The 27,843-nt window shown below is 41.7% G+C and overlaps 2 protein-coding genes across 5 annotated transcripts; one reads left to right on the top strand and one right to left on the bottom strand.

Moving 5' to 3' along the window:
• Positions 1–1,186: 1,186 nt before the first annotated feature.
• Positions 1,187–14,335, bottom strand: tgfb3 (transforming growth factor, beta 3). Its single transcript, XM_020590885.1, has 7 exons — positions 13,146–14,335; positions 8,623–8,786; positions 7,218–7,347; positions 6,968–7,075; positions 3,252–3,408; positions 2,540–2,693; positions 1,187–2,455 (listed from the first exon to the last, which is right to left on the bottom strand). Exons 1-7 carry the CDS (start codon positions 13,489–13,491, stop codon positions 2,297–2,299), a joined length of 1,218 nt encoding a protein of 405 aa, XP_020446541.1. The 5' UTR covers positions 13,492–14,335; the 3' UTR covers positions 1,187–2,296.
• Positions 14,336–15,303: 968 nt separating this feature from the next.
• On the top strand, positions 15,304–27,837 carry ift43 (intraflagellar transport 43 homolog (Chlamydomonas)). 4 transcript variants are annotated; one of them, XM_020590886.1, is made up of 10 exons: positions 15,304–15,420; positions 16,509–16,610; positions 16,714–16,725; positions 19,501–19,571; positions 21,538–21,573; positions 22,322–22,368; positions 26,291–26,363; positions 27,109–27,184; positions 27,322–27,384; positions 27,623–27,837. In XM_020590886.1, the coding sequence occupies exons 1-10, from the start codon at positions 15,376–15,378 to the stop codon at positions 27,731–27,733; spliced, it is 636 nt and encodes a 211-aa protein (XP_020446542.1). In that variant the 5' UTR covers positions 15,304–15,375; the 3' UTR covers positions 27,734–27,837. The 4 variants fall into 4 exon arrangements, with proteins under 4 accessions (XP_020446542.1, XP_020446546.1, XP_020446545.1 ...); XM_020590890.1 differs by having other exon boundaries at positions 27,627–27,716; XM_020590889.1 differs by lacking the exon at positions 16,714–16,725 and having other exon boundaries at positions 16,509–16,574.
• The last annotated feature ends 6 nt before the right edge of the window (positions 27,838–27,843 follow it).

The following is a 27,843-nucleotide window of genomic DNA, read 5'->3' as shown; positions in this document are numbered from 1 at the left end:
TTTGTTGCGCAGCTCAACATCAGATGGCCTTTTCAGCTCATGCCCCCTCCCATCATACCCCTTAGCTATATTCAGCCCTCATTCTCTCCATGCTGCTGATGCCACAGAAGGATTTCACTGACAGAAAGCCTTCAGCAGGTGGTTCATCAAGTCCCATTGATATTTTAAAATCAGGATTCAGCATTTTATTCAAGCAGTGGCAGGTGAACTTGTAGTCATTTTTTTCCCTAATAATTTATTCAAACAGGTGAGATGGTAAGTTTTGCAGAAATCAACAGCCTCTCATCTTGCTGCCGTAAGTGGTGAGCATGCAGAAAAGCTCCTTTTATGCGTGACACCTGGCTGTAGACACTCCAACTCACAGTCCTTGGTGGAAGCCATATTGTTGCCAAATCAGGCCATATCTAAGAATGTGTTGAAGTGTAGCATGCTTTGCTTGTGGGCTTCAAAAGAAAATTGATTGTTAGCGATTAAATTCAATTAAATGGCTTGTGAATATTCCTGTAAACTACAGCGATGTTGATGTTGTTGTTTTTTATTTAAGATGGACCAAATAAGTAATGTGTAATATTTTTGGCTCAATAATTAAGTTATTGTATTATTGCATCAGTATTTATTTACTGAACATTTTCCACCAAAAGGCCTGTTTGGCTGTTTCGGTAGCTCAAAGCATAAAGAAGAATTATGGCTATGCACAGCCTTGCCTACAAAGAAGGTTAATGGTGCACCAGCAGACTTGGGACCACATAGCAAGTTCACTCAGGGAGTGTTCATTTGAAAAACATCTCTCTATCAATATATTCAGCATATGTTTATGGTGACTTTCATGCATGTATTTGTCATTAACCGATGATTATCATCAGAGTGATTTTGCACAAACTGTAGTTTTCAATGCAGTTGTTTTTTTTTACACTTGTTGGATTTTTTGTAGTGACTGATGTTAAACTTCATGGTGTGGATTTACTACTGTTAAAGCCAGTGCATGCTGTATCCAACAGGAGAATCCAAATCAGTGTGTGTAATCTACTGTGGTGGCAGCAGTGTTTACAGTCTGATAATTTAATGAGTTTTGTTCCTGACTGTTTACAAATCACATGCATGGAAATGTCATATTTTTTTAGAGTCATTTAGGTAGTTTGTAGCATACAACACACACAGATACTTAGAAAACATCGAAACATGCTGATCACACCAGTCAATGTATTTGTTCACCACACATACTTTACACTGAAAGTTATCACTGGACTGGATTTCTTCACTTTGGTCATCTAAATTTAGCATATTATCCTTTAAAATAAAGTGCTCTAAAATATGTAACAAAAACATAAAACTCAGCAATAATGAAAATAGAACAATTCTATCTAACTCCATTTTTTTTTATTAAAAAAGTGTTTCAAGAGTAATAAGATAAACATTTACAGTTTGTGATCTAGATAAGTGTTCACTTAGTGACGTACATCATCTCATACAACAGAAGGCATCACTTGAAAACGAAACAATCCCTGGAATCACCATCCTGTTGCACTACAGAGGTAAACATAATGATGGAATACTACTTTGAAATAAAGGTTGGTTTTCCAGCATGTTTTCTTTTCTTTCTAAGATCTTTTTTTTTATTCAACAGCACTCAGTCCTAGATAAACAGTGTAGGGAGCTGTGGCAGGCACAGCGTCATTTTCCAGCTCGGATATTCGAAGGAGTCCTGTGAATCAGGGCCAAGGGATGTGTTTTCTCTCAGAAAACATTTAATTTTTATCCAGCCCTCTCTAATGTATTCCTATCATGCTGCATCCAGTCTGGATTCTCAGTCTTTTTTTTTTTTTTTTTTGTTACTTCAATTATTTATGTCCTTGAGAATGCAGTGGTTCTATCAAGACAGTTATTCTTCTGTTCGCCTCAATCAAAAACATTTTCTTAATACCAATGTCATGTAACACTGAGGTATAGGCTGTTCAAAATGCTGGAATATAAAAAAAAAAAAATAAAAAAGAAACACTGATGTCAGAAGCTGATTGCTGAAGGTTCAACAAGAGGTCTGATAGGTTTGAGAGCGTTGTTAGTGAAGTGGTGTTTGACGGGTCTTCTAGGTAAATACTGCCAACGATTGTGAGCAGAGTGGTGGATTGCATTTTTGTTTTGTTTTTTTTTTTAGCTCAGGCAAGGCTGAAGCAGAGGGAAGGGGTACTCATCGAGGACAAACTGTACCGCACCCCCTCTAATCGCTCATACCCGCTCTTGAGTAGTGCTGGGAACCGTCACATCCTGTGTCTCTTGCTGGGCTCTGAAGCCCTGAAGTTTAGCTGCACTTGCAGGACTTGACAACCATATTAGAGAGCTGCTCGACTTTCGGGGAGCGACCCACGTAGTAGAGGATGGTGAGGGGCTCCAAGTCCTGAGGAACACAGCAGGGTGAGGCGGATGCTTCGGGGTTCAAGGTGTTGTAGAGGCTCAGCAGCTAGGGGAAGAAAGAGATGAGGATCAGCGAACACATCTCCCAAATAGAGTGATGACTTTAATGTGCAGGTGCAGTTTGTCTCACCGAGCTGTGGGTGGTGTCTGCACTGCGTAGGTAAGGACAGGGACCAGAGCAGAAGTTAGCATAGTACCCTTCAGGTTGATGGATCCATCTCCAGCCCAAATCCTGGCGGAAATTAATATATAGTGGTCGCACACAGCAGTTCTCCTCATAATTGCTGCAGAAAAGAGAGAACAGAGAGGATTTCACTCTTCATGGTACTGACAACGCACAAATTTAAGAGTTGTATGAATTTTCCTCCCTGTGGCTTCACAGCCAGAGATGAGAGAGAAATTCCACTCCTAGGTGTGCCCTTATTTTCCCTCTTGGAGTCAGCCCAGGTGCTGCCTGTCAGTCTGACAGAGGAAATCCAGGGTCAAGGACAGCGTGTTAAGAGGAGGTAATGCTTGCTAGTACTGGGACAGATCCCGACTTGTATCAGCCCTGTCATGCTCAGCAGGCTGATAAACAAGCTATTTGGATTTATTTTGTGCCCATGTACTCTTCTTTTGACAATTAATATTTCCACCTCGTGCTGCCTTAGCTGGTGTACTTGATAATATAAGCCCTGCCTGCAAACCAAAATTGCTCCCATTTTTATATGCAATATTTGAACTAGCCCAGTGTTCAATTCTCCAAAGTGAGCAATAGTGCAGGTGTAGCCTGAGAAATTATGTTAGAATGAATCACAGTCCAGCAATGCATAACATTTTCCTGGGCAAGGAAAGGTGCTTACTTGAAGCAGTAATTGGTGTCAAGTGCCCGCTTGCGCCTGCGGGAAGAGGACTGGGCATCCAGCCTGTGGGGAGGGAGCATCATGAGGATGAGGTGGGGGTAGAGCTGCTCCTTCTGTTTTTTCCCACGGCTCCGATCATCATAGTCCACTTCCATACCTGCAGGATCAAATCAGTTAGTCTGGAGGATATCAAGAAAAACTAATACAGAGGTTTTCTTGTATGTAAAGATGCCTATGCTGTAACTAATCAGCGCAGATGTTGTAAGTTTTACAGAAGGACACTGTAGCCTCCAAGCTGGGCTCCACTCCTTTATTATTATTTAACACCGGTCCCTCTAATTTCCTTCTTTCCTCCATCCTCACCCCTGGGGTTGCATCTGTTCATCCAATCTACCCCTGATAGCTAAAGCAGTGGATATCTCAGGAGAGATGCTGCTGGTGGACATGTACGCCCCTCTTTAATTCAGGGCCAAACGTCTGAGCGCCGTGGAAGCACATTCCTTGTGGCCAGGCCTGTCAGGAGTGTTCCCAGGACTGAGGGCCCAGGGGACCCACTGCTAAGTGAGGTACCAGATGACCTGTATTCCCATGCTTGGTGTCTCTCTCCTCCACTTAGAACGGAAACCCATTATCTTAATGAAAGACCTCAAAGAGAATTGCTGCTAGAGGAACATGCTGGACTGAGCTTTTTTTTATTTCAAAGAAAAAAAAAGTCTTATAAAAAGGGGACTTTGTGAGTGTTAGAACCAGATTCTCAGCACACCCTGCACCACTGGTACTCAGAATCAATGCCTTGGATAATCTGGCACTAAATGCATTAAAACAAAAGGTCTTTTAAACAAAATGAAGGGTGAGAAAACAACAACATATAACTCACTGCCATTTGTAAAAGAGCCCACTCTCCCAACATGACTACATCAGATGCAGCATCCAATAAAGTCATATATAAATATTTTTGTTGGACAATATTGAAAAAAAAAAAATCAATGTTTGCCAACATCTTCTAATCATCAAAAAATAATTAGGACATTTTGGAAACTTCAGATTCAGGCAATATAAATTTATTAGAAACTAGAACCCCATAAAGAGCCTCTTATATCAACTGGTCCTGAGATGCACTCATGCAAATTATCCTTAAACCAGCACTAATCAGAATAAATCAACAAACATGAGATGCATATTTGGAATAAACAGTTTAAACAAGCTGGATTGTCATCTGGCTCTTGAGCATGAATACAAACTGGCAGAACGTCTTTTCATTCAGAGATCAAAGTGGAGACAAATCCTGAGCAAACAGGACACAGGCCAAGCAACCACAGGCAGGACGACACTGAACATTTTGGAAACCTACACAACAGCTATGTACGTCCACAACAGGCAACACAGAGACCAAAATGCGGCCTTAAAATTAAATCTGCATCAAATTCAGACGCTTGTTTCACTGATCTCTAATTTTACAAGAAGTGATGAAAGTAGAAAATATATGAATTTAAGAGGGAGATGTATGCAGTTTTAAGGCGTATTATTTGAGAGCAATATTTAACTGCATCAGTTAAATATGAAGCATTAGCTTAGCCTAGCATGACTGGAGACAGGGGTAAACAGCTACAGTAGCCTGGCTCTGTCCAGAGGGAACAGGATCTATCACTGCATGTAGCTGAGAAAGAGTATGAAGCGAAACTGCCCTAAAGCCACAACTTGATATGTTAGTTTTATAGGGAATGAACATAACCATAAGCACAATAATACAAAATAGAATGTGCTCATTAGTGAGCTTCAGAGATGCTGATAGGCAGATTTTGGACAGAGCCAGGCTAGCTGTGTCCCCTTAGTGTTGTATATGTACAGTGCCTTGCGAAAGTATTCGGCCCCCTTGAACTTTGCGACCTTTTGCCACATTTCAGGCTTCAAACATAAAGATATAAAACTGTAATTTTTTGTGAAGAATCAACAACAAGTGGGACACAATCATGAAGTGGAACGAAATTTATTGGATATGTCAAACTTTTTTAACAAATAAAAAAACTGAAAAATTGGGCGTGCAAAATTATTCAACCCCCTTAAGTTAATACGTTGTAGCGCCACCTTTTGCTGCGATTACAGCTGTAAGTCACTTGGGGTATGTCTCTATCAGTTTTGCACATCGAGAGACTGAAATTTTTGCCCATGCCTCCTTGCAAAACAGCTCGAGCTCAGTGAGGTTGGATGGAGAGCGTTTGTGAACAGCAGTTTTCCACAGATTCTCGATTGGATTCAGGTCTGGACTTTGACTTGGCCATTCTAACACCTGGATATGTTTATTTGTGAACCATTCCATTGTAGATTTTGCTTTATGTTTTGGATCATTGTCTTGTTGGAAGACAAATCTCCGTCCCAGTCTCAGGTCTTTTGCAGACTCCATCAGGTTTCCTTCCAGAATGGTCCTGTATTTGGCTCCATCCATCTTCCCATCAAGTTTAACCATCTTCCCTGTCCCTGCTGAAGAAAAGCAGGCCCAAACAATGATGCTGCCACCACCATGTTTGACAATGGGGATGGTGTGTTCAGGGTGATGAGCTGTGTTGCTTTTACGCCAAACATAACGTTTTGCATTGTTGCCAAAAAGTTCGATTTTGGTTTCATCTGACCAGAGCACCTTCTTCCACATGTTTGGTGCGTCTCCCAGGTGGCTTGTGGCAAACTTTAAACGACACTTTTTATGGATATCTTTAAGAAATGGCTTTCTTCTTGCCACTCTTCCATAAAGGCCAGATTTGTGCAGTATACGACTGATTGTTGTCCTATGGACAGAGTCTCCCACCTCAGCTGTAGATCTCTGCAGTTCATCCAGAGTGATCATGGGCCTCTTGGCTGCATCTCTGATCAGTCTTCTCCTTGTATGAGCTGAAAGTTTAGAGGGACGGCCAGGTCTTGGTAGATTTGCAGTGGTCTGATACTCCTTCCATTTCAATATTATCACTTGCACAGTGCTCCTTGGGATGTTTAAAGCTTGGGAAATCTTTTTGTATCCAAATCCGGCTTTAAACTTCTCCACAACAGTATCTCGGACCTGCCTGGTGTGTTCCTTGTTCTTCATGATGCTCTCTGCGCTTTAAACAGACCTCTGAGACTATCACAGTGCAGGTGCATTTATACGGAGACTTGATTACACACAGGTGGATTCTATTTATCATCATTAGTCATTTAGGTCAACATTGGATCATTCAGAGATCCTCACTGAACTTCTGGAGAGAGTTTGCTGCACTGAAAGTAAAGGGGCTGAATAATTTTGCACGCCCAATTTTTCAGTTTTTTATTTGTTAAAAAAGTTTGAAATATCCAATAAATTTCGTTCCACTTCATGATTGTGTCCCACTTGTTGTTGATTCTTCACAAAAAATTACAGTTTTATATCTTTATGTTTGAAGCCTGAAATGTAGCAAAAGGTCACAAAGTTCAAGGGGGCCGAATACTTTCGCAAGGCACTGTACCTTCATGTAATCATTACTCTTGTTGATTTTTTTTATAACTTATTTCTTATCCAAATATCATTATTCTTTTAGAGATTTCATTGTTTACTTTCCTCAGTTAAGGATTCTTTGTTTAAGTGTCTGATTGATCAGTTTGAACCTTGACAATATTGATTCAGCTCCTTCATGAGTAAGACATAACAAGCTTGATAATACAAACCCAGTGCATTAATTTGTCACATCACTGAGAAATCCAATGCAATTTACCTTTGAACGTGACCTCTAGCACCTCATTGGCATTCTCGATAATGTCGCCATTAGGTCTGAAAGTGTGGCAGGGACAGTGCACGCTGATCTCCAGGCCAAGATTGGTCTCTAAGGGGAAACAACAGCAAAGAGGTGTAAGAGGCTGACATGTTTTCCTGAAGCCATTCTCCTTCATTTTAAATGAAATAGTCCTCTTTGGAATGATATGTAGTAAGATGTGATGCAATGAAGTCTGAGGGGTCCCACTCACGTCGGTACATCAGCCACTCTCTCACTGTCTCTGTCACATCAAAGGAGACCCACTCAGGTGTTCCTTTGGTCAGGACATTTTTGCCCCCAATGTAGCGCTGCTTGGCTTTGGGGTCATCTTTCTGGAGAATCTGTGAGGAAAGATGAAAATGTGACCCAGCTGCATAAACTCTCTTTTTCTTTTTTACACACACACACACACACACACACACACACACACACAGAACCAGAGCTTTCTGTCTGAGCCAGACTCTCCAGGATGCCTTGGGCCAAATGTCTACTCTTCATGGAAAAAGTGACTGCCTATGTTGATATCCCCATTTTGCAAGTTAATGCCTGCGTGTTACCCTCCTGCCAATGAGAACCTGGCTGTCCTTTACATCGACAGTTCAAACTTTGACGTTAGCTCAGCTCCCAGATGCAGTATCACACAGTTCAGAATGCAGGTTTGCAGGTATCTCTGTGGCAACTCGTGTCCAAAGTGTGTAATGTCGAAATCCCAAATTTAGAAATCTGACGACAGAGAAAAATGAACCAATGTGTTTCAGACATTCCTATCTCCACCAGCACTTCTCTGAACAAAGGTGTTTGTGTGCGGCGAGAAACCACATCAGTGTTATCAATAACCGGGTTCCTGAACATTGTCAGCATCTAATCTGCCTTCCTGTGGGAACAAGGGGCCAGAGGACTGCCAGCGTTAGCCCTCTGCCAATCAGTTCTAGCCTGAAAAGTGCGGGGGCGAGTGAGCAGCTCCGTTTACTCCTCCAGTTGGTGACCCTGCCTCTATCTCCTCCTAGGCCCCTGGAAACAATCTACGGGCTTGACAGTCTGTATTGAGCGCTGGCCAGAGCCTTGCCTCAGAGGTGGTATGCAGTCCGGAGACGCTTGTCTCCCTAGCAGGAAATGTTGGAACCTGATCATTACTCCTGGTCTCTCATGGGAGATTAATGAGGAATCTGTAAAAAAAAAAAATCCATTCTTGCCACCCCACACATAAACATCTAGCAGATGCAAGTTTTAACACACTTCTCTTCATAAACTCACACATGCCGATGCAGATCTACAGCATAAATCCCCTGCTGAAAACATAATGCCTTGCTTGAGCTAACAAGGATGGACAACTGCTTTGAGACTGACAGCTACAAAAGAAGAAACTGCCAAATGGTAATTAGGGTTTTTTAAAGATGGCTGTGCAAGTGCTTAAATTTGTCCTCATGTAGAATCCATTTGACTGTAAGCATATGGTATAATGATCAGCGCACGAAAAGGGGAGAAAGGGGAGCCGAGCACCCTAATATAAATGTTTTCATCTTTCTCACTGACCTACACAGGCCTTCTGAGGGAATTAGAGCACAGTACCCCCCTGTGCTATGCTAACATTGGAAATGAACGGTCAGTTCACACACCTGGTAGAGCTCAATCCTCTGTTCGTTTTTCTTGGCGCTGGAATTTGGCGTCCGCAGGGCTCGAAACTCGGCCCGGAACAAGTTGGTGGAGTTCTTCTCCATGACTGAGACGTTGAAGCGAAATACCTTGGAGGTGATACCCTTCGGGCAGTAAAGAAGGTCATCTGCAGGTTAAATGGAAATGTTATCAAAGCTTTCCTTTAAAAAAAAAAAATCAGATTGAAGCTCTAATTGTTTCTTTTGTCAGAATCCATTTAAGTTTCTATCCATCTGCTAATTCACTGGGCACATTTCAACAAATCCTGTTTTTCACTGACATCTTACAGACGTGTTTACCTTCTGAGTATTGATGAGAATTTAGTAGAGGATTTCCTTCTATGAGTCCTGATAGTTTACAGATAAAAACAACACTTATTTTCTTTAACGCGTTCTATTGAATTTATATTCTTTATTCCAGGGAGACATTACTACAAAACATCTGCTTATGCTTTGTGCGGCCCGAGTCAGCAACAACTTTAAGTCATAAAATGAAAACCAAATGTCCCATGTGGTGGTGGAGCTGCCTGCAGCATGCTCCTCCTCCCACCAGCTCCGGAGCCCAACAGGTGCTCCAAGGCCTCGGACAGAGGCCAAAGTATTCCCTGGAACCAAGAGACCTAGTTGGAAACATGTGGGCTCACGTGCCGGAGCAAAAACAATACCCAAGAAACCACCGAGGAGGGCAACTCCATCATGACAGTAACACCACTGAGTTCATGCTTGACAAGCAGTAACGTGCTGTATAGTGTGTGTGTGATTGTACACTGACCTTTAGCTGAATCAGCTAAATAAGTGGCCCCATTGTGATTCTATCTGAAAAGCTTCCTGTAGCACTGAAGTCTTTCCCCTTTTTATGTGGTGATACCATTGAAGAGTTTGTTATTTTAACAGGCCAAGCACATGCAGTCTTGAGCAAAACAAGCACATAGAAAGCTTTTTATGAGCCAAGTGGAAACAATCATTCACAGCCAAGCCATGGATAATTTATTACCCCCAGCTTAAGCGTTATTAGCAAGCCTCAGATTTGCTGATGCTTGAAAGATGCACCTTTAGCTGAATTGCACCTTGAGCTGTTTCGGGACAAATGGAAACACAAGTTCAGTAGTTTCTGTGTCACGCTAAAGGAACTTACACATCTCCAAGAATCTGTACTTCATTTGACCCATAATCCTATTTCAGTGTCCTCCCAGTCATTATGTTATATTTCCACAAAGTTTTTTCAGCTTTCCCTATTTATAGGTGACCTTCTCAGCATTCATCCCCAGCCAGATATCTGTCCAGTGTTTCCACACAATCTACAAGGAGGAAACCTCAGTAGCCTTTCCCTCCCCCTCACTAGCTGCATCATCTCCCCCCTTTTACCTCCCCCGCACAAGGTGGAAAGCCCCACTTTAAGGGAAGATTTGAAATTCTAATCAGGTCTTTGGTTTCCTTTTGAATGACCTCATCTGTCCCATTGCAATGGTTTTAGGTGGATTTCACATTATAGCTTATTTTTGCCAAGGGTCTGAAAGGTAATTTGTTCCATATTGGTGAGTGGAGGGAATTGCTTGTATAATTAAAATAAAATGCATTCACTAATTTTCTGACGCTCGCCATGTTTAGATGATAGCTATTAAGACTGAGTGTCAGGAGGCTGACATAAATTTGACTAAACTATTTCAAGCAGCACAGATGAATGTAACTAAGATTCATTTCTACTGGCAAACCCACCAAAAAATGAGTGGTTTTGAGTTTTCTGTGTTAAATATTAGATTTAAATAAATAAACTCTGTAAAACTATTATGGCACAAAACTAATTAGATCTACTGTGCTGTTATTACTGCAGCTTTGCTTAGATTACGCACCATTCTAGGGACATTCTTATTAACACACTTGCAACTGTATAGTCAATTATAAAAGCCTGATATCAAAATGAGGCCCAGTTGATCTCATTCTCATATCAATTAATTAACTCAATTAATCTGACAATATTTGGTCTTAGAATGAGGGATTTAGCGGTCAGGTTGTACAAGAGGGCCTGGAGACAAATGTTTGAATAGCTCTTCTTTAAAAATTCACATATTGTAAAGTGCCTCGCCCAGATGCTATCAGCCACACCTTGCACCCTGACACATGCTCAGCCTCCTGTGTCTGGCTTGTCTCCTCTCAGGGCACAGAAGTTCCCTGATAAAACTCCTGGAAATCACCTCTTTTTGCCCTTAAGGATTGTCTATGATGTCTGTCTCTCTGGAGTTTGTGGAGGTAAACAAAACAAATAGTAAGGCAGCAGGTGTTAGCCAGCTGCTGAGGTGTCCAGGTCTCATAAAGGACAACAGAAATGTCTTTGGAAATATATTAATGTAAGTGCTCTATTATTAACTAAATTGCAGCATCTGGAATTTAAATGTGTTTGTATTTTCACTCACCAATTACCTGGGAAATTAACATAAAAGTTTTCATATACAGAATTCAAATGCTGCTTTTGTATTAGAGAACAGCCTCTTTTTCTTCCTTCCTTCCTCAGACTGGAGACATTTACTGCGAAAGGCCACTGCAGCAGATGAGATAATGTGATGGAGCTCCATTCGGAAGAAAAACAACTTTTTTCCCCACTTGATTAAGGTTGAGGAAGTAAAAATGGTAAAGGCCTCGAAGCTAGTGTGTTTGGGTCCCTTGGGAGCAGGCCAAAAACCTCCATCTCTGTTTGCTCAGATGACATCATCGTTCTACTATCCCTTATATATTAGATACCCTGTTGTCCTCAGTGCTAGTCCCATTTTTACTGACCTTACACTGAGTCAGTGAGTGCCATGAAATTTCCCTGCATGCTTCAGAGTGCAAGGCATGGCTTTTCTAATTTTAACCTATAAGAGCCAGTGGATTCTGAAAATGTTATCACACCAGAGTTCATTCTTGAGTGGAAGTATGTTTTTATCTAATTACTTCAACAGTGTTTGGTTTATGATAACATACTGAGCCACACTGGCCTTATGATGCACCAGAAAAGGAGCATCTACATAGATGGCCAAGTCTCAGTAATGCTTCATCTAGTCATAAATGGCAAATGTCCTGATTTGCATTAGTAGTCGTGTCTAGCGAAGTAGTCTGGAGCAAGTGGTGCATTCAAGTATGAGAGAAAAAGTTTCTGTTTAACTTTTTAACTGTGTATGAAAAAAAAAGCAAAACTTGACTATTTTCCCAAATGGTCCTGCCTTCCAGAAACAGTGAATGTAAAACTCATTATATCCAGCATTTTTTTAAGGTGACAGACATTATGTTCCTTCATACTGCAACATGCCCTGCTCTCTTGAAAATTATATAATGGAAATGGAATTAAAGCATGTTGGCATCCTCTGTTAATGTTACTTATCCTCCTTGAAGAGGCTGTGCTAGGCAGCCAGTGTTGCCAGTAGAAAGTCAAGTCCATGTCTTGTATTATCACCTACAGTATGGCGTACTGTATGAGACCAGCGTGATGTGTCCTGGGCACCTGGCCATCACTGATCCCACTCCTTAGACTTCTGTTTGTTTTGGGAGCTCTGGCTACTTCTAACCAGTGGATAAACCCCAAACTGTGTATTTTGAATGTCAGAAGCACTTTGTGGGACCTGTGAAATGGATTCGATTCAGGACTTATGCTGGAACCAGCAGAGGCTCTGCTCAATATCACAGCACAGTATAAACACCTGTTGATTTCAAAACGGTATCACCAAGCATGAGGTGGACTGCGAATGGGCACAAATCCAACTTGTCCTGTTACAAAAAAAGATTTTCTCTGGAGAATGTGCTGCTCAGTGAGCTTCTGTTTCAGATTTCAGGAACAATGGTTGGAACATGTTTTATACAGGAAATACCAATATACAGTAGATGAACAAGGGAATTAGATCATAACACTGAGCTGCTTAGCTCCTGGATAGAAAGAAATACTGAAAGTTGACAGTGGATGAAAAATATTAGGAAACTCACAGCTAGAAAATGGAAGTGAGGTATTGGAGTTGGCAATAAATATTAGACCTAAGTGCCTGAGAATTTTCCCTGCTTAAGAATGTGTCAGAGTTAGGCTGGAGTTCCCATGGCTTTGGCGTGAGGTATGTATATGGAATTGTGCTCATTCCAATTAGAGTGTTTACTTTGCCATGTCCTTTGCCGCTGCTCACAGGCGCGTCTGTGCGTAAAAGCTGCACAGACACTAGTGGACTTCAGCTGGAAAAATCTAATCCCCGTTTTTACTTCACGTTTTTATTGTAGACAGACGAACGTTTTTGGTTTTATGTGCTTGAACGGATCTGCACAATCGAGTCTACATAAATTCCAACAAGGAATTTCGATCAAGTTTAGGAATTTCCCACTGAAAATGTTGGTTGCATAGCGCACGGCCAAAGACAATTATCTCGTCAGTCACGTATAATTACCCATCAATTAAAGGTTTGTAGTTTATTGGGGGAGTAGGGACGATGCAAAAGAAAATCTTAAATAATATTGGCCAAAAACAATAAACTTACTGTTTTCTGGCGAACCACTGATCATGTTGAATTTGTAAATCTCTTTGGCATAGTACTCAGTCTCCGTGTTATCCTGTCCACAACTCTGCTGCCTGTCTCTTCCCAGCTCCTCGATGAGTTCCTTGGTGCTGTTATAAAGAGCCAGGACGTGAAGCGGCACTTGACTTGGACCTGTTGTTTGAGGTGGACTGGTCAGCCGAAGTTTACTGAGGATCTGTCCGCGGACCGCCTCTACTCTCTTCTTCTTTATGTGGTCGATGTCCACAGTGGTGCAAGTGGATAGCGACAAACTCATTGTCACACAGTTTGAGAGGAGGAAAAACAGAAGTGCTTTGCCCAGATTCATATTTCACCCTGCATTCACTCACACTCCAGGCTTGTCAAGTAAAAGAAGAAAAATAAAAAGCCAAACCAAATTCTGATTTGAACAGAATCTCTTTTCTCTATTCATTCAGGTCGTGAGTGAGTTCTGTTCCTGAAGGGATCCCATTTTCTCAAGTGCTATGTCATCTTTGCAAAATGCGCATTTGCATGAGAGCAAATCCGCGTCATTTTGGAAAATAATCTCAACTTTACGTCAAAACCCTTTATCCTACTCCTCATTCCCCTTTGTCTCATTCAGGCACCTCTTCCTTCTTCTTCTTCTTCAGTTTACAGGGCACCAATCTCTGCGCCGTGGTTCAGTTTCTCCATTGCACAGGGCTCTTTCCATCCACTTGCGAGTTTGGAGTCAGTGCGCCTCTCTGCTGTCTCCCTGCAGTCCAGCCTCAAACACACAGACGATTTCCACCCTCACTCAAACTTTATAGGCACAAGCTGTGACGTTTCTTTTTTTGAGGGAGGGGCAACCTGTGCTCGGACAATGAGATCTGTCCCATTCTAAAATGCCTTTAATTAGGCTTACAGAGATGTCTTTGAATCAAACTTTACAAACTACAAAATATTGGGCAATGTGTGATGTCGCAAGAGGGAGAGTGGCTCCGGGGGAAAACAGAAAACCACATTGATTAGATTGATTTGCCAAGGGAATGTTTTGTTTTCTATACTAATCTACGGCTGGAGAGGAGCACCGTTTGTACTCTGATGAATAATAAGACTGGATTTCAGCAATGCGTTGCTATGTGCTCCTAGGTCTCCACCATTTAGGCACCTTTATCCAGACCCTTGAGTAGACTAAACTTTTATAAATAAGTAGCCTACAATAGGACACCTGCAAGATTCTCTGAAGCTTCAGAAGAAACTCAAAAGTGCGTGGGAGGCCAAAGTTAACAGACTCTTAATGGTGCACAGGGGAGCCCAGCAGATGCTGAGATCCGCTAGATGCTGCTACTGTTCAACTTCTCGCCAGTAAAACATGCGCGACCATGACATCTAGCGGACATCAGGTCGCACTCTTTACTTCCTTTCTCAGACTGGATGTTGTAGCAGACCACAACGGTGGATGAGATAATGAGGATGACGGAGTTTTGTTATGACAATATATATGTATATATAAAACAATTTGGAAGAGGAAGAGAAATTGGGAATTGTGCGAAAGAAGCTATTTGTTTAGATGACATAGTCTGTTCTCTGCGTTGGACAGCAATGTTTTATTGACCCAACACCACGCCCGTGATTGCCCCGACCTATCCTGCAACTGCACCCTTTGGTGGCCGAAGTGTCCTTGGGCAAGACACTGAACACCCCCCCCCACTCCCCCAAGTTGCCCATGATGGCGGCGCCTATGCACGCAGCGGCCCGGGGCCCCTCGGCTCCGAACAACATTTCGTTGTACGTGTCACAATGTTACAATGACAATAAAATAAAGCGTATTCTTCTTCTTTAACTCAAATAGCCTGTCTTCGTCAGCACGATCTTCTGATGCACCAGGAAAAGCACGTCTACAAACCCCACCAGGACTTTTAACCTGCAGTGTGGAAAACCACAGATTATATAAACCGATAAACATTTCATGTGGAGTTCCCGCCAGACAAGCCCAGTATCTTTAAATGCACTTGCAATCATCGTTATCGCAATACTCAGGATAAGCAGGAACAACATTACAGCCAATTTGTTATAAATATTTCATGTGGATTCGCTATTACGTTTATTTTTTTTTATTTACTTGCCGACGCAGCTTCACGGAGGTGCGACACCTTCCTCCTGATTGGCGTTACCATGGAGAGCGTTGCTATGTGACGCTTGTTGACATCCCGGAAGTCGCTGGCCAGGCCTAGTAAGGAGCAGAGAAATGGATGATAACCTTAAACTCGGAAACGCTGCAGCGGTAAAAAATGTGAGTGACTCGCTTGAATCGTAGAGAATGCAGTGAGGGAATGGGGGCAGTCGGAACTAATTCTGTGGGCTTTAAGTGCAGTTGGGACTACACTGTAACCGTTCAGCTAGACTATTGCTACAGTAGCTACTTAGCTGTTAAGCTAATGAAATCTTCGATGTTAAACCAGTCAGCACAATAACGATAGATAACCTAGCTATTTAACGTACCTGTTATCAACTAAGACATATTGTAATTTACCGCTTTGACAGCACGAAGGTTTGTCTCCGAGTATCTAGCTAACGTTGTGGTTAGCAGTGCAATCCGAAATTTCCCGACATGCACAGCTCGATGTTTTGGTGATGCTTTGTTACGCATGTATTTGGTCGTGTTGGTTTACTTTCTCTCATTCGACTGAACGTCTGTAATTACTCCGTTTAAACTCTCGCACGATATGTTCCAGCTTTTGATGTTCCTGTACTGTTAAATTGCTATCAACCTTTCTTCTTAATATGGGTGCAAATACTTATTACAGGTAGTTAGGATACTGGTGATGATAGTCATTCTCCCTTTTGTTGCTGCTTGGATGGTTGTTTGCTGCAGTTCCAAATGAAAACTCAACCTTTTGTTTGCCCAAATTTAATAACTTCATCTAATTTATTTTAGCATTATTAAGGCTGAGATCTAGATTAAAGCACCCTTTCCGTCTCTTGCTGCCTTAGCTGTTTCTCCAGACAGCGGTACAGTGACTATGCCAACAATTAAAAAAAATATTTTGTAAGTTGAATTATGGTCCTTCAGCAAAGTCGTTGCTCAATTTTTCATGGTTATTAATGCACATTATTTATTAAAAAATGTTCCTATCATATGAAAAAAGATGTCATTGCCGTGTCTGCACAGTATGACTTTATAGAACTGAAAGTTGTACAGAATTACAAAGCAAAATCACCAAACTTGGATGGCTTATGCAAGTGAAACAACCTGACTTACTGCATTTTGAAGTGCATTCAGACAACATTTGTTTGATGAAAGACTTAAAACAATGTCTTTTGTAGCTGTTGCCAGCTTCTGACTGTTTAAAATTGAAATCTGCTCTGCACATTTCCAAGTTTCCAAAGTCTGGACGGAGGGCTCGCCTACCAGCAGACCAGTCTTCTTTTGAGGATTCTCGTCACGTAAGGAAATCTTCCACCTCTGCTTCACTGGGAGAAGTATGTGATCACATGATCATTAACAGTTAGTTGCATTTTATAGTTTTTGTCACAGTAAGCTTCATCAATATGCATTTTGGTTTTGTCTTATATGAAACGAAAGGAAGACGATGAGGTATGTAGCATGGAAAAAGTGGTACCCTTGCATGGCTAAAGCTCCAGACATCAACTTTATACCATTTACAGCTGGTTTGATTTGATATCCAGGCCTGCTGAGATTCACCACCTTTCATATTTTGGGACACACAGTAACACCAGCTTGACACAGATGGTATAAAGTTTTAATGGAGTGCTTATTTATGTAGAGATGAGTTGCTGTTTTCCTACCTCAGCAGGTTTTGAAGCATAGACATATTCTAAAACTTTTAGAGTAGCAGCTCTTCATTTATTGTCCTGAGTGTATTGGCTCTTCGATGCTTACTTGAAGTGTTTTTGAAGTGTTCTTCAAATAAGCTATAAACCCCGTTTCAACCACAGAGTCACAGACACATTTTAATTGTGCTCTTCTAAATGGTTTACTTTAAAACCAAGCAGATTACATCATAAAAGCCCTGATGACTCTACCATCAGTTTTAATAAATACACTCCTTATACTGCCTATGTGGCACAAATCACTTTAATTTGTGGCAGATTTGCTACTGTATTGTAAAGTTTTCTCTACCCTTGAAGCATGTTGGATGTAGTGATTCTAAATTTAGAAAAACAGGGCAAAAATGTATTAGAGAAGTCGCATTAGAGGTGACGGTTGAAATTCAACAAATAGCTTCACTATTGTTGGCATTTATGGAATCAGTTCTCTCTCCTGGATTGGCAAACTGTAAACCGGCCAACATTCCCAAAGCAAAAAATTTCAGCAATGCTCTTGCTTTAGGCTAATCTTGCCAAATTAGGCCAACTTCCCTAATGTATGAGCCACTATTCTCGCGCCCTCTCAGACCTGCTCTGAGCATGCAATACATTTTTCCAGAGTGTTGTACGACTGCGTGGGTTTATTTGCAGCCTTCGTTTATCAACCCTGGCCTCTTGTGCCTAAAATACCCAACTGATTGGTCACATTCCTGACATCCTTTTAAACAAAGACTCGGTTGGTTTTATGGGTTCATAGGGTTTGGCCACTAGAAGTTCCTTGCCCTAGAGACCATTCGGGAATCCTAAATTAGAAACCACACGGGCCAAGTTAATTGCCTTAACAGCAATAACTATTTTACTACAACAGTGAGGTTCATATTTGGTCATGAAGAAATAGAGGCACAGATTTGTTTTGTTTCTCAAGACTCTTATGGTCCTCTCCATTTTTGTTGAGTGAAATAACTGTCAGAGGATGAATTTATTTCATCCAGAGACACTTGACTTTATTAGTCTGTCTCTCATGAAAATTGTTTATTTTCACAAAAACATTAAATATCACGGGGATTTCACATCACTGGAAGGAATTTTTAAAATGCTACTTACAATTCCTCAGTTGTCATTATTCCTATCTTTTCTTTGTTCTTAATGAAGAGACAGTTACTAATTACACAAAGCTGAGGGAGCTTGTTCAGTCTCACCTCTCCTGATTAATGATAATATACAGTGAAGCAGAGTGGGCCCCCCTCCCTCTGCCCTGTTTAATGGTGCCATTCAGATTTATAAATGGCTTTGATGAAGGAACCAACCATTAAACATTATTTCCTCTTTCATCATAAATGAAAGAAATTCTTCATGAGCACTTTGTTCTCTGCAGGCCCAGTTTAGTAATGAGAAATGTCTTTTTCTAATTCATTTGTCTAGTGCCCACCCTGAGGAATTCATTCATTCAAGTGCTGGTCTCAGGCTCTCATGCATACTCAGTTTACTATTTTCAGAATCAAAAAATGAGGGTCATTTTTTCCCCCTGTGAATCTATTTTAGAGTCAGACTTACAGGCCTTGGCAGTTCCCACGCTCCATATGTTGTGGTGCTGGAAATGGACAGTAATGAAAACAATAGTAAACAAAACAATGGAGTGCATATCTGATTTGTTGCTGCACATACCAGGCATATTGTTTATTGCATAGGAATCTTTTGATAGCTTGCAAATTAAATATTAGAGTACAACATTACAGTGGAACTTTGGTTTAGGTGATCCCTGTACTTTAAGAGGACAACTGAAATTACTTTTTCACCTTTTAAGCTTAGTGGTCTGCTTTACCTGTTGGAGTCTTGATTTTATGTTGTGGACAACAGGGCCCTCTGCTGGCACATTTCCACTTTTCCATCCATCCATCCATCCAATATTGGAGCCAATCCCAGTTAACATTGGGTGAGACGAGGTACACCACACCCTGGACAGGTCTCCAGTCTATCCCCTTCTTGCTGTGAGGCGATAGCATTAACCACTGCTGCACTTAGAGACAGACAACCACACACTCACACTCACTCCTACGGGCAATTTAGAGTCACCAATCAACCTAAGCTGCATGTCTTTGGACTGTGTGAAGAAACCGGAGTACCTGGACAGAGCCCAAGCAGGCACAGGGACAACATACAAAAAGGCACTGGGTTGGCCAGGGCTTGAACCCTGAACCTTCTTGCTGTGAGGCGACAGCACTAACCACTGCTCTTCCGTGCCACCATTTCCACTTTTAAAAACTCATAAAGACAGGTCTTTACATGACTCTTGTTTATGGCTTTTCTAATTTTATAAACCACAAATTATACTTTATTCACATTCTGTTAAATATGTATTGATGTGAAACATATTCCCTATAAATATGACAGAATTACTGTATGGAGAGACATGATCATTTTGTGCTTTATTTTCCAAGATTGAAACAATTAGAATGATTACAAATGTGATTTATTTCTATTCTGTATAAGTGAGCAAACATTAGGTGAAGCTGTTTGCGATTAAACTTCCTTCTTCTTCCAGGGTCCACCTCCCAAACCGGCCCGGCGGCAGGGCGGCTGGGCAGAAGAAAGCTCTAGATCCGGTTCTGCCAAGTAGGTGTTCCTCCATCTCCTGTCTACCCTGAAGTCGGAGACTGTGAGCTGTGGTCTTGGGTTATGTGTTATTAATGAAGTGTCATACTGTCGAATGAGCTTATTTATCAGTGCATATTTGGCACTCAGGCTGTGAATCAACAAGGTTAGAGGGAGCCTGTCTGAGCAGGCAACTCTCCATTCGTCTTCATCTGTGAGCAAGGCGGTAATTGACATGGTTAATGCATCGGCCACACGAGGGCACTGTTAGTCAGCTACCCACTTCATCACAGGGGTTCAAGCCACTTAATCACCCCTTACCACCGCAGTCTGCTCTTTATACAGGGAGCACAACATGGAAAAATCATTAAATATTTAGAACAGATGGAAGGTGTTTGCCAAAAGCTTTTCCACAACTAGCAAATATAAATCTAAATACTATGCATGATTAACTGAGCACAAGACTTTTTAACATACTGTAGAACTGCTTCTCTTGTTTTCACTTCCATGTGCCACTGTGCTTCCTATCTTCAGGCTCAGTGGTGGTGAGAGCACAGGAGATGGATTGAAGTGAACAGGCCGAGTCAGTTGTGGTTATTTGCATAGTTTACTGCACCGTTAGTGCAAGCAGGGAAAACAGCAAACTCAATAGATCTTTCCCCTCTCAAAGAAGGTCAGCGTGTCGCTTCTCTGCTTTTGCGTAGCCCAGCTTAATTCCCACTCTCAAAGTGATTGAAATACAGGAGGTGTAAAAAGGGGTTTGCACGTGCATTGATCCTCACTGAAACAAAGTAAGTAATGGTCCCCCCTGGAGCCGGCAAGGACTTTTCCCTTCAATGTCACCCCTCATGCTCAATCACCGCTGCCCTCCCAATAATCCCAGCGCAGAAATCCCGGGATTTGTCTATCTATCACTTCTAATTGACACTAAATGATCTGTCAGTTTATTGATGAACCTTTGAAACCAGGTTGTCACAATATATTTTATCCCTAACAACTTTTTCCAGACAGTTTTACCATGTCTGTCACTTTGTCTTACATGAGTCTTAATCAAGGGGCTTGTAATGCGTCTTTAAGTGTCGCCACCCCCACCCCCCAGACTTGACACAGTCCAAGGGCAGGCAGGTAGGCTCCCTCAGCTCCTGTTTGCTCTGACTGGTTGAACTCTACCTTCAAAGCTGTTAGTCTGCACTCAAGATATCATCGATAAGACAGACAACGCAAGAGTAAAGATAACTGACTTAGAATTGGTTAGCCTTTTTAAAATAATTCTCCATTTGTTTTGTGTATGGATTAAAACATGAATTAAGACTATCTAACTTTTTTTTCCAATTCTTGTGTTTTAGATAAATATATATTTACGTATTTATTTATTATCAACATGCTTTTGATTTTTGGTTGTGTGAAATATGAAAATAACATCAAGTAAGACTGTTCCAGTTCTCAGTGTATTACCTTCAAAAACCATTGGGGGGCACTACTCAACCAGGAGAACCAGCAAAACCATTTGGCATTATGAAAAAACCTCTTACACATAGTTTTTGTCTACCACTTCAAACCTACCATAACACAGTGCGCTTTGTTTCCTTTCTGATGCTGCATGATGTCTGATATGATCAAATGCTTGTTAAAGTACTAATAATAGGCTTTTATTTTTACTGTTTTGAGATCAGGTGCAATTGCTACCTTTCTTAAATCAGACAGTGTGTGCTAAAAAAATGCTGTGTTGTAGCAGGGAAGTGTTGAAACATAGTATTTTGGTGTCTGGTATGCTCTGTTCAAGCTGAGCGGTGTAAATAGAGAGAAGTCTGAAAATAGCTGCATGCTCCAGCAGGAAACAGTGCTGAGAAAGAACACAGACAGGAGAGGAGAAGACACAACTATTGTAGATCCCACTGTGCCTGGTATAGCAGAATTGCTATTATTACATACAGATGAAGAAGGCTGTCTAAGAGTCGTTTTGTTTTTTGTTTTTTTTGTTACACAGATCTTCCCGAAGACATGCAGCTGATGACCTGGAAGAGTAGGTTGACTTATCCACATTTCATTGTACTCTTGAAGTTGCTGATTGAATTCAATGACAGTTATATTTTTGTGTGCATGGAAAAAAGTAAGTCAGTTTAAATGATTGTTTTGTCTGGAGCACAGTGGCAATGTGCCGTACTTTTATATTGTCCTTGGTTGCAACTAATTCTTGCTGTTTAAGAACAACTAGTTAACATGATTAATGAAACAGCGTGACTGAGTTGTCATCACTTTTATTGCTATTAGGAGCCAGGTTTTCCTGTTCTACTTTTTTCCTCTCACCTTCGCTCACATCAATCTGTGACTAGACTAGACATCACCATGAGCAGAAGCAGGTGGGGGACATAGTTGTGTGTGTTACTCATCGCAGTTGGAGCTCAGCGCCTGAACTACTAGTGAGACTGTCTTTGTGTGAAACTAGAAATGTTCCCCTGTAGAAAAGTCTGCTTCTGTCACAATTGTCATGTCTTCATAAGAACTATTCAGACTGCTGCTCCAGCTGTGTTTGTTTTATCAATCTTCCTGGAGGTGATCTTATCCAGGGCTGCCAGGCTGCTCACCCAGACAGCACAACACTGTTTCATAGTGCCATCAGAGCCTTTTGGTAGAGGCTACTATTCTGAAGTCCAGTCAGACTGTAGCAGATCATCAAAGCCAGGAGCCAACTCACTCACTCATGACCTCACTGTTGGGCTGCATTTGAAAGCATTCAATAATTCATACTGTCACACTTCCTGTTTCTACAGCCGCCGCCTGCGACCACAAACTCCCCAAGGATCAGATGATGAAGGAGGTAAGAGCACCCTCGCAATCCCCCGCTTTGTGTTTCTTCGCACAGGCAAATAGAAGCCGTCCAGTGCCTCCCCGGCACATTCATCCTCTGGAAGTAGAGCAGATAAGCAGGCAGTCAGATCATCGCTTTTCACTGATGTACACACCATATTTCTCCTCAGATCCGCCATGGATCTATCTGATAGAGCCTTTAACCGCTCACTGTGTGACACTGTAAAAGCATGACTCTTTAAGGAAAATGATAAGAGAGTCTGCTCATTAAATAAAGTTAGATTCGTAGTTTAATATAATGGCTGGGACGAGGTGATCCACCGACCACCCAGCGTAACACAGTTAGTTACAAACACACACATACACACACAGTGTCAGGCAAGTGCTGTTGAATGGAGGTCTAGTTGTGACATCGTTGCTTTGACTGAGTCACCTGATGGTCCACCTTTGTGAACCACAAACAATGACAGAAATGAGGCAGGAAACATCAGCTTTTAAGACCTGTCTAGGATAATTGTTCTATTTTGCAGGGGAGATAGATGAAGTTGCCTTAGTAAAGATAGGTTAGCAGCATCAAGTGCTCTGCTGACAATACTGAAAGACTCACCAGACCAGACAAGTATTGTGTAATGCCGTTTATGAACATATACCATTCATTTTGTTGCCACTTGCTATTTGCAACTGTTTAAAATGCCCATCATCATTCTTCAAAATTGTGAATATGGTAGTGATAATAGGCAAAAGAAAAATTGGTAACACTTAATTTTACAGGTCTGTTTATTTCCCAGTAATTTCCTAAGATGTTTCCTGAGAAGAACCGTGTAATTTGGTACTAATTATACAGTAGGTCAAATCAGAGAGAGATCAGTTGGTTCACCTCTAGTTGTTTCTAAATGCTAAACTAGCACAAACCTGAAGCTTTTATTTGGAGGACAGAAGCAAAGTGTGAAATTTGCCTACAGCCAACCATACAATTCAGCATAAATGAAGAATTACGTTTAATAATGATAATAATAATAAATCAATGAATAGTAAATGGGGGTTTAAATTGAAGAATTTCCATCATGAAAATTCATCTGGAAGTCAATAATAAACACAACACAATGCAGCTCAAAACTAGAATTATGTGGTAATATTTCAAAATTTGAGGACAAAATGTGATTTATTCAAATGTTTGACTTTTTATCACTTGTTATTATTTTACTTTTTTTATGAGAAGTGTGAACTGTGGTGAAGATTTGAGAGATAAATGATAGTAACCAATAATATCAAATTATCGCTTGGCCCTAATGTAAATTTCACACTACTTTTCTACAATATCGTATTGCAACATGGCATATTTTTTGCATTTTAAAGTCTTACTTGCTGGTCCATGTTGTTGAAAATGGGAAAATTAATACAAAACTTACAATATTAATGATCTGCATGATTTAAGATATGGTTATTTTCTTTATAATACTGTATATATCGATTATTATATATGCACGCACATACTATATTCTCAAAACAATGGCCAGCTGAATGAGGAGTCGAGAGGTTTGATTCTCTTGCAGTTAATGCCGCCGGAAAGATCATCCCTCTGTGGAGGGATACCTCTTAATACAGAGCTGGAGGCAGGGGCATTGGAAATTACAGTGCTGAGGGTTAGTGAGATAGCCCCTGCGATCTTGATTATGTCCCCTACCCTTATCCCATATGTCCACCGGCCACAAGCACAGAGAGAGAAAGAGAGAGAGGAGGCCAGCCGAGTCCCCTGCACCCGCAGCCTCCTGCTGGTCAAAATAGATCGCAAACACACTCATCTGTTTCATGTCTCACTGTCTTACTCTTACTGGTGATGTGTTAGAATACTGCCCCATAAACCTTTCAAATGGATTCTGTGCCTAAGTAATCATTTCACCGAATCCCTGCATAGGTTATAGGAGCCCGAGCAAAAGTGGAGAGATGTCCTCTTCTGCAAAGTTGCTGACTGGCATGTGCCTGTCAGGAGTATGTCTACATTCACAGCAAATGATTCCCTTTTTATATTTACATGCTTCAGCGAGGAAGCCAGACGCAATTGTGTAATAAGGATACGCACGGCCTGATCGCTTCCAGACAAAAGCCACCTTGATACATGTCCAGCTGAGGGAAGGAAGTCAGAGTAGGCAGTGTGGAGCTCCTTCTGATGGAGTTGCCCTTTGCATCAGAAGAAAACACCAGCCTGTTTGCAGCTGCCTTGATGCCCTGCTTGACCTCCAGTAATAGGTTGAATTTGAAGCATATGGAAAAATGTTGTTCCTTTTTTCGCTTAATAATAGACATTGCATATAGGCAACACATGCCAGGTTGTTTGGCATTGAACTCCTATAGAATGTGTTAATAGTGCATTAGTGGCTGAAATGAAGAAGGGTGTGTGTGTGGACAGAGGCAACCCAGAAAGCTGTTTGCAAAGAGCTGGACAGCAAGGCTTTTTGATGTCATTGCACTAAGACCATTAAATTTGATTGGGAGGTCCAGGGGGGACGGATTCTGCTGAACACAGTGCTTTGTAAATGAGAGGACAAAGTGTCACCGGGGCCTCATGAATATGAAATACCCGCGCCCGCATTTATTTGGATATCAGAAACACAGATGAATCTTGTCAGCGGCTAAACGAGTGTGGCATTTTTAATTTGGTTTAATTTAAAAAAGAGAAAGAAATAAGTTATCAACAGAGAGTGAGGTTTTGTTATCTGCAGAAAGTTGATGTGCTAGTTTTTGACCAAGTTGTCTGTAGAATTGTTCTTCTAGCTGGGAAATATGTTCAGAATCAAAATAGTGTATATATAACAGTCTATAACCTTTAATGGGATAATGGTGATCAATGTTTCTTTAACTCTACTTTATTTTCAGGAGTTATTTTGAAGGAATTGTGACAGAGATGCCAAGATATTTCCTCGCATCAGATGCCGACTTCTCTCTCTCACCTCTGTTTAGCTTCTCTATTGACTTTCCCCTCAGGGTACAGTACTGTGGTTAGAGATTACTGACAACCCGTCTTCATGCAGTCCAGCTCTCTTTTTCACTGTCTCTCGGTTTCTCTCGTTTGCACTGAGTCCCTCTCTCTGTTTTTATCACTGTCGACACTTACAGTAGCTGTACAGCTAATAAGGGTGAGCTGTGTATTAGCATGCACTAAAATACTGATTGAAAACATTTCAGTCTTTTTATTCATGATTAACTATTTAGGTTATTTCCAACCAATCTTTCTACATCCCCTTTATGTCTCTCTTATTTTCCTGCTCCAACAAATGTCCATCTGAAAAATACTGTAAAAGTTTGCCCTGCCCTTCTTGCAAGTGGAGCCATCCTCTGTCCTGTTGTGTTTGCCAATTAAAGTGGGTTCCCACTGTTTGAGTGGTGGGCTGGTGGCTCCTGGCACTGCAGCCCCTGCCAGGCCGCACTGCGACTTCCGACCCCACACAGATGGGCCCGTAAGCAAATACTCTTGCACATGGCTGGATGCCGCACCAGTCGGAGTGGCAGAGTGGACATGGAGGTCGGCCTACCGGCCACTGCGGGTCTTGGGGGTGGGCGTCGCTGACAGGGCCCAAATGCTAAGGTAGCAGGGGGTGCTTTCTGGGGAGCCCCTGGCCAGCGCCCCTCTCACAGCAGGCAGAGCTGCCGCCTCACTTCCTGAATATTCATGGCCGCATGGCTATTGTGACAGGGCAGCTCTTATGAGGATGTAGTAACAGACAGGGAGGGGAGGAAGTGCCACACAGACATGATCACACAGGTGCATACTCACACAAAAATGCACAATTCTAGAAGCCATGCACAGGGGAGTTACTGTCTATTTTTTAATCATACTGTCTTCTGTCTACTTATTAGATTTTCTTAAGTTTTGACATTTTAAAATGTACTCAGATGGTCTGTAAAATGTTGTGGTCTCTGTTTTTGGTTTTTAGATATTCCAGTGATTCCAGACCTCGAAGAAGTACAGGAAGAAGACCTCACCATGCAAGTTGCAGCTCCACCAAGGTAATAAACATCTTAAACTCTTTGAAATTTATCCCTATTACTCAGTATTCATAGACACACACAGCTAGTCCCTCAGACCTGTATCTGTCCGTGCACCGGACACTAGATCAGTGGCCTGCTCTGGTGACTTTGATGATTACCCGTCTTGTAATTGTGGCATTGTGGAGTGTCTAGCTTTATCGGGCTGAAATGAAGAAGTAACAGTTGGGTATGATTTATGCAACTCGGGTACCAGGGTCTTTACTAACTGGGCTCTTTGATTTAGAGGGCAGTGAGAGACATGCCGACATGTGTCGAATATGTAGCAAGGCTATGACAGCGGTGGAGGTTATTAGGCTGGGACTTGCTCTCTTTGCAAGATAATATCCACATTGAACTCATTGCGGGGGCAATGTAGCGTGTAATGTGCAGTAAGTAGGACTGGCATGCACTGCTAGGCCCCGGCCACTTTGCGAACCCCCCCCCCCCAATTTCAGCCCACAGATAAGCAGCTGGGTTTCAATTTGAAGTGTTTACCACTTGGCAACCATCTACTGCTCTCTGTGGTCTTTGCTTGAAGTCTTGGAGCCTCATTGTGCACAAATTTCAAACTTCTCCAAAGCCACTTCTTAATGTTGGTTTGGGTGTAGTGTGAAAGCAGCATAGAGAGGATGGCTACCGTTTCTTTCTTGATGTGTTGTCCTGATTGAAATACAAGTCTTTTACTGTATCAGAGGCCTATTTTGACATTCTGCCATGCTGTTAGCATCCAGGTGAACCGGGTAATGACCTACAGAGATTTGGACAATGATCTGAAGTATTACTCTGCCTTCCAGACCTTAGTAAGTGAAGGCCATATAGTTTTCTCTTTCTTTGATGTTTTTGTGTCTGTTCTCATCAAGGTGGTCCATTTAATTTTACAACAAACATTACCTTTGTATGTGCAAGCTAAGTGAATTTTACTGCACTCTTTCTTCAGGACGGAGAGATTGATTTGAAACTCCTCACCAAGGTTTTAGCACCAGAGCAGGAGGTGAAAGAGGTGAGTGAGTTTTTAGTAAATATAGCTTATGAGCTCCCAGCAAAGGCCTGTCCAGCTGTTTCTAGAGCACCGGGGGAGCATGGCACAGTGTCTCCCAGGTAATCAAGATTTATGATGTGTACATTAACACCCTCTGCTCCTTTTCTCCCCTCTTTGCTCCCTCTGTTCCCCATGCTCTCTTTCTTGGTATGTCTCGTTCTGTCTCTGTAATTCCTCTTCTGACTCTTTCGCTCTGCAGGAAGATGTGAGCTGGGACTGGGATCATCTGTTTACAGAGGTGTCCTCAGAGCTGCTGATGGAATGGGATCAAGGAGAGAGCGAGGAGCAGGCTGCATTACCTGTAACATGAGGCAAAGGTTTGGACAAAGACTTCTAATGGCTCCAGTGGGAACTGGGGGATTGTTCATTCCAAGGAAGGACCAGTGACTTTGGTTATATTAACTTTAAATTCTGGTTGTT

This window comes from Monopterus albus, unplaced genomic scaffold, assembly GCF_001952655.1.
Source record: "Monopterus albus unplaced genomic scaffold, M_albus_1.0 scaffold13.1, whole genome shotgun sequence".
In the NCBI taxonomy this organism is placed as follows: Eukaryota; Metazoa; Chordata; class Actinopteri; order Synbranchiformes; family Synbranchidae; genus Monopterus; species Monopterus albus.
This window is presented reverse-complemented; position numbering and strand designations above follow the sequence as displayed.